Here is a 5,894-nt window from a genome sequence, read left to right on the forward strand (position 1 = left end):
CTTTTTTTAGAAAAACAAGAGCATTAATGGGTGCTTTTGCAAACTACTCCCTCCGTTCCTAAATATAAGTCTTTGTAGAGATTCCACTATGAACCACATACGGATGTATATACAAAAAGTATTCCACCACTCACCATCTACCTTGGTTGGTGAGATTTTTAAATTGAGCTTTATAAACCGGAAAGGAGGGAGTAGACTAGTAACACTTTGTCATTTATTAATGATTTACATTAAATGTTATGTGTATTGATGTGAGGTCAAATTTGTGAAAAACTACCTTAAATATTCTGGTTTTTTATCGCAAAGTGAACCAATAAACCGACGGTCCGACCCATAAAACCTAAACTGACAACCTCACCTATTCGGTATTTTAAGTTGCAGGGCCGCCTACATGGGCACCCGCCCCTGAGCGGACGAAAAATGCTGTGTCAGAACTAGCAGGAAAAACCACATACTGGAGCGACTTGATACAATTGATGTTAGGTAACAAATACCAATTGTTCATGAAAATATTGGCTTGCATCAACATAAAGTAGCAATTCGTCAAACGAAGAACTAAGTCTGATTGGACACAGTTCAAAAGACTTGATTTGCATTTCCCCCTTTTGGATACTTTGTGCTGGCTGTAAAAGTATCCATCAAATATCAGCGAAATGCTCATCTGTAAACTATACATTTTGAGACCCTGTAAGAAAATGCAATATTACGAAGCGGGCAATTCATTTGATAGGCACATATATACCTTTCTGAACAAGCCACAACTTCTTTTATTCAGAAAACCAGAAGCAAAATGAGAGCCGCCATCAGCTCTGCACGTAGCAGGAGACATCACTAAGCAGCAGACTTCAGCAACATTTGAGAGAGACTACAAAGTTTGTATAACACTAGAAAAACCAACACTACTCAAGAGTACAGCAGTAACTTGCAAGAGTGAAACAAACTTGTAATCAACGTACCAACCGTACTATATGCATCCGTGTCTCGCATCACTAACTCGCTAATCCTGCGAGCAACAAATTTCGACATAGAACATGCCCTTGGCTCACAGGGTTGGCAGAACCGTGAGATCCTAAATAATTTCTGGCTGATTTTCAGCGTGACTATCGTGCTAGTACCAATCAAAAACATCCAGGTCAACATCATCAGCATTTCCAGCAACATCCTCCCCTTCTTTGACCTCAGATTGGTGCGTGCCCATTTCTTCATCTGACAAATTTGAAACGTTCTCAACACTGAACGTGTTAGTTTCAGAAATAACATCATTTCCAGTGTTCCCTTCAGTTGGTGCAACCTCTTGTTTTTGTGTAATGTTGATGTCTTTGAGCGAATCTTCAATGTTGAGCTGTTTCATTACTTGTTTTAAATACAAGTTATCTGTATACAGTTGTAAGACAGAAGAGTTAGGTTAAGCAAAATCAGAAATCAAAATATATGGGCTGGACCAGGTATAAAGCAACCGCTGACCTCTCGAGCGATGAAGTATAGCATCGTGGACTTGCATTGGATGCTTTTTGTCCTCACTTTTAAACTTTTGCCGTACCTGATCACGGGACTTATCTGGGAATAGTTGCTGTATCATTGCAAAATCGCTACCAAATTGTTGAAGACCCTGGACCAGAACAGATAAAAAAGTTGAAGTTTCCCATAGGCAAGCCAAAACGTCAACATGACAGTGTGAAAAAACGTCTTATGTTAAGTTACTGAGGGTGTAGTTGATTTCCAAATACCTGGTAAAACAAGTCAGTGTCAGATTTTGTCCATTTGGCCCGTGTCTTTTTGTCCATATAAGAATGGTAATTCAGTTTAGTAGCATTTTCTAGCGCCTGATTCTCTGTTCTGTCATTGTCATAGTTATCTCCAAAAGGATCAAAATCGTCAGTATCTCCAAAACGGGAGCTGCTGTGAAAAGACATCAACAAAGAACAGGACAGGCGAAAGTCAGTGAAATCATGGTTAAAGCAGCATACCAACTCATCAAATTTAAGAATACAAATTTAGATGCTGGAAGAAAAACTGCAGCAGCAACGCCAACTTCAAATACGCTATCTGAAAAAGTGAAGTATCTATATGATAAAAGCTTGCAAATCAAACTGTAGCATTGTTGTCAATGACTGATTATTTTACAACACTTTAGGTAAAAATATCCAAACAGAAAATGCGGAATGGTAGTTAAACAAGATGCAGAGAAAATATCCATAAATAATATTTTAAGTTGGGAAAAGAGCCTACCTTTGATTAGAGGATGATGGTCCTGACGGTGTTTTACTCTAGGAAAGGCCAAAACAAAAATCATGAGCAACAGCATAATACTCCAATAAAGAAGGTAGACCCAGCAAACGTGCACAACTCACCTGAATACGCTCTCTGGCCTCTTGTAACAACCTGAGATGCGTCACACTTAGCTTCATGCGATCTATCTCATGATCAGGTTTTTGAAGTAACGTTTGCACTTCTATAAAACAACAAAGGCCAAAAATACAAGAGTCAAGAGCTCATAGCATGTTAAATTGATGTTTTGTTATTTGGGTACCGTTGTTATTTTAGCCAGATACCTTGAGCTCTTTTTTGACGAATTCTGTGAGTAAGCTTCTTCTCAGGCTGTTCTGTCATTGTATCTTTCAAGGCTCTCTTACGACCGCGTGACGATACTTCACTTTTATTTTTCTGCTGGTTCGGCTGTGATTTTTCCGAAGTGGATTTCGTCGAGGTGCGCTTGGAACCCCTCAAAGGTTCTTTATTTGGATCTTTCTTCCTTGACTTTCTTGGTGCCTTCTGCTTTCCTCCAGCAGTGTTCTCGTCGCCACTATCATTATTTTGTTCGGCTGCTGAAGGTTCAACAAAATCTTCATCAAGATGATCGTCAACAATATGCTCAGATAACCCAACCTTCTGAATCTCTGTCCTGCTTCTCAACTTCATTGATAATTCTTGTTTTCCAACATCCAATTTGGATTGTTGTTCAACACCATGATCTGATCGCTCCCCCTCATAGTACTGGCTCTCCCTATCAGTATATTCCTGATCGTCTGAATGTTCTTCAGTAAGACAATGCTGCAAAAATTACCAATGAGACAAGGACTTACCTTTTGAGGTGCCAAGAAAATTCTAATCACAAGTGTAGACTTCAGCAAGGACTTACCTTTTGAGGTGCTTGCTGAGGCAAGGTGTTCAAATTTTCATCAGATCCTATGTCATTATGGTTGGTATCTGTTGCAGCGACCCCCTCATAATCATCTGGTAGAATAAATGTTACTGATTTGCCTTTGCCCTTTTTCTTTCCAAGATCAAGTAGAAATGTAGCAGCAGCTTCAGCTGTACCAGAAATATGTTTGCTCATTATGAGTAAATAAGCAGGAAAGCTAGACGAAGCAATATAAAGTGATAAGTGCAGCCAACAACTCATGACATACTGGTATGGTCAGAATGAGCGTTATGCCAGATGTGCATGGAAAAGAAGTTCCACAAGTAAATCAAACACACACCTGAGGGTTCTCCAAAGATAGGTTGAGTATCATCAGTATGAGGATTTATCAGCCCATCTTGAGAGTCTATATCAACACTAGCATTGATATCCTAAAAGCAATCAAAAGCAGAGCATCAGCATATCATATTTGTGAACTTAGTTAAATTTCTAACAGATTTCAACCCTGACCTTTAGATTAGCTGCTGCATAATCATCACTAGTCCCAACAGCCTTGGATGAAGCCCTGCCAGGTTTTCTTTGTGATTTAGGGCGTAACTTTGCAGCCGTTTCCTCTGGACCAGGCTCTTCAAGGATGCGGATGTGGTTAACGAAATTGTCAACTGTACCATCATCAGTTCCCAAGGGTGGCTGAGAATCTGAGGTCTGTACATATTCTTCATGTCTAGGAGCTTGTGCCTGCTCATCGTTGCATCCTCTGACATCATCGTTACCATCCTCTTTATTTTGTGAGACCACGTCTACAGTTGAAGCTGCCTTCTTTTGGCCAGTCTTTCGGGACTTGGATGCTGCCTTGCTGAGTTTCACCTTAATTTTTAGCTTGGACTTTGCAACGTTTTCCTCTTCAGAATGTGTGTCAAATAGTTCCCCAAAGTCAGCTAAATCATCAACTGTCTTGCTAGTTGGATGGGTGGATGATGCTTGGGTCTCTGAAACAACCAAGTTTTCTTGGAGCGTAGCTACTTCAGATGGATCATCATGAGGATCGTCATTTTGTGAAACCCTATCTACAGAAGAAACTGCCAGCACATCATCAGAAGGTGTGTAAATAGTGCCCCCACAAGCTTCCGCACCACCAATCGTTTCACTACCAAGAACGGCCGAAGATGCTATTCCTTGATTCGTAACAAGTCCTTGAGACAAATTATCTTGACTTAAAGCTAGAGCCTTCTCATCACTTGTTTCCACTGTACGATTGGGTACAACAGATCTTGATGGCACAGATTTCTTCCAAAGCTTGCCCCGCAGCTTATTAGGATGAAACTTTGCAGCAGCTTCCACTTCTGCAGGGGCATCAATGATGTCGTCAAAGTTAGCCTCATCATCAATCATGTCCAACCCCCCTTTGTGGCCTCCAAGAAGCTGTTTTGACCTGCCAAAGTCACTTTAGGAAATATTGCAGGTTCAGAAAGCAGCAGCAGCAGCAGCAAGGAAAGCATGTTATATAAAAAAGAAATGAACAATATATTAACTGACAGAGAGATAACAAAATAAAAGGAAACGGAAATCCTTGTTGGCACTATCTTTCTAAGGCACCGTAACAACTTATCAGTCCATTTTGCCGTGCACAGGACATACCAGACAATTTACAATCAAAACACACAGGTAAACTTCTGGTAACCAGCCATATTTTCCAGGTTCTAACGGGCATCATCAACATAATTGCATTCCTTTCTTGCAAGATTAAAGGGTCATACAAATTTAGCAATTAAATCTTACTAGTATTTGATTTAGTTCCCAAGCCATCAACGACCGAATTTCTAAGATATTTCAACAACCGTATACACGGTTCATCAACAAGAAATAGACAACACGCCAAACATTCGCGCAGAACAAAATAAATCAAATAGTGACGTGGAGCATTGAATCTTTACCTGGTGACGCCACGAAGGTGCTTCCCCGGTGACGGCGAGGATGAACCTTTTGGCCCCTCCTTGAAGAGGCCGCGGTTGCCTGCGGCGCGGAGGTAGAGGACTGGGAGGAGAGGAGGGGGGCAGCGGCGGAGAAGCACGGACTGGGTAGGGCGGCGGTGTTGGGGGACGCACGGAATCGGTAGGCGGTGGCGGTGGCGGTGGCGGCGGCGGCAGGGAGGCTACGAGGCGGGGAGACGCCTGCGGGGGAGAGAAGGGAACGGAGAGGCCGGCGGCGGCAGGGCAGCCGAGGACGGAGAGGCGGCGCGGCGGTTGCCTTCCCAGTTCGCACGCCCTCGCCGCCTACGGACGGAGTCCAGACCAGACTCCCAGACGAGGCCTTCAGCGGGGGCGAATCCTAACGCGCGGAATAGTCTCCCCCTCTGTGGGCCGAATCCTAACTAGGCCACCTTTATTTCCGGCCCTTTTGCATTCAGTTCGCGCAGGTCATTTCGGGTTTTGGTATTCCCCTTTTTACGTGTCCCACAGTTGGTCCTGCTGTTTTTCCATGCTTTTTTTTCGCCTATATACTTGATTTCTAGGGCATAGTGATGTCGTATGCTAGATTCCAGACCACCTATATCTCACATTTTTACCTCTGCTTGTCTGTGCGGGTTTTGATTGAGTAGGGAACGAGCGTTATTCAACCTTTTAGTTTCTTTTCAAGGGTGTAGGTAAACCGGTTGCTAACTCTCTCCTCTTTCCATGATTCCATCATCTTTTTTTCTTCTGATTTACATCTTGTTTCGGTAGTTTCATCTTTGTTCTCATCTAAGTTTGGT

At 42.4% G+C, this 5,894-nt stretch overlaps 1 protein-coding gene across 3 annotated transcripts; it reads right to left on the reverse strand.

Annotated features, from left to right (window-relative positions):
• Nucleotides 1–816: 816 nt before the first annotated feature.
• On the reverse strand, nucleotides 817–5,472 carry LOC123182488 (uncharacterized). Of its 3 annotated transcripts, none has more exons than XM_044595061.1 (10): nucleotides 5,077–5,472; nucleotides 3,653–4,574; nucleotides 3,483–3,573; nucleotides 3,140–3,312; nucleotides 2,553–3,051; nucleotides 2,352–2,452; nucleotides 2,230–2,267; nucleotides 1,728–1,899; nucleotides 1,465–1,609; nucleotides 817–1,374 (listed from the first exon to the last, which is right to left on the reverse strand). In XM_044595061.1, the coding sequence occupies exons 2-10, from the start codon at nucleotides 4,532–4,534 to the stop codon at nucleotides 1,109–1,111; spliced, it is 2,367 nt and encodes a 788-aa protein (XP_044450996.1). In that variant the 5' UTR covers nucleotides 4,535–4,574; nucleotides 5,077–5,472; the 3' UTR covers nucleotides 817–1,108. The 3 variants fall into 3 exon arrangements, with proteins under 3 accessions (XP_044450996.1, XP_044450997.1, XP_044450995.1); XM_044595062.1 differs by having other exon boundaries at nucleotides 1,728–1,896; nucleotides 3,653–4,586; nucleotides 5,077–5,471; XM_044595060.1 differs by having other exon boundaries at nucleotides 3,653–4,586; nucleotides 5,077–5,471.
• Nucleotides 5,473–5,894: the final 422 nt, after the last annotated feature.

Source organism: Triticum aestivum, chromosome 1D (assembly GCF_018294505.1).
Source record: "Triticum aestivum cultivar Chinese Spring chromosome 1D, IWGSC CS RefSeq v2.1, whole genome shotgun sequence".
Taxonomy (NCBI): domain Eukaryota; kingdom Viridiplantae; phylum Streptophyta; class Magnoliopsida; order Poales; family Poaceae; genus Triticum; species Triticum aestivum.

Bases quoted from the DNA above. Each gene is read 5' to 3' on its own strand.
- LOC123182488 (XM_044595061.1), bottom strand. From the start codon at position 4,534: ATGATTGATGATGAGGCTAACTTTGACGACATCATTGATGCCCCTGCA. The intron at 2,453-2,552 runs GTATCTGGCTAA...GTTGTTTTATAG, and splicing joins TCGTCAAAAAAGAGCTCAAG to AAGTGCAAACGTTACTTCAA. The intron at 1,900-2,229 runs GTAGGCTCTTTT...GTCTTTTCACAG, and splicing joins CCATCATCCTCTAATCAAAG to CAGCTCCCGTTTTGGAGATA.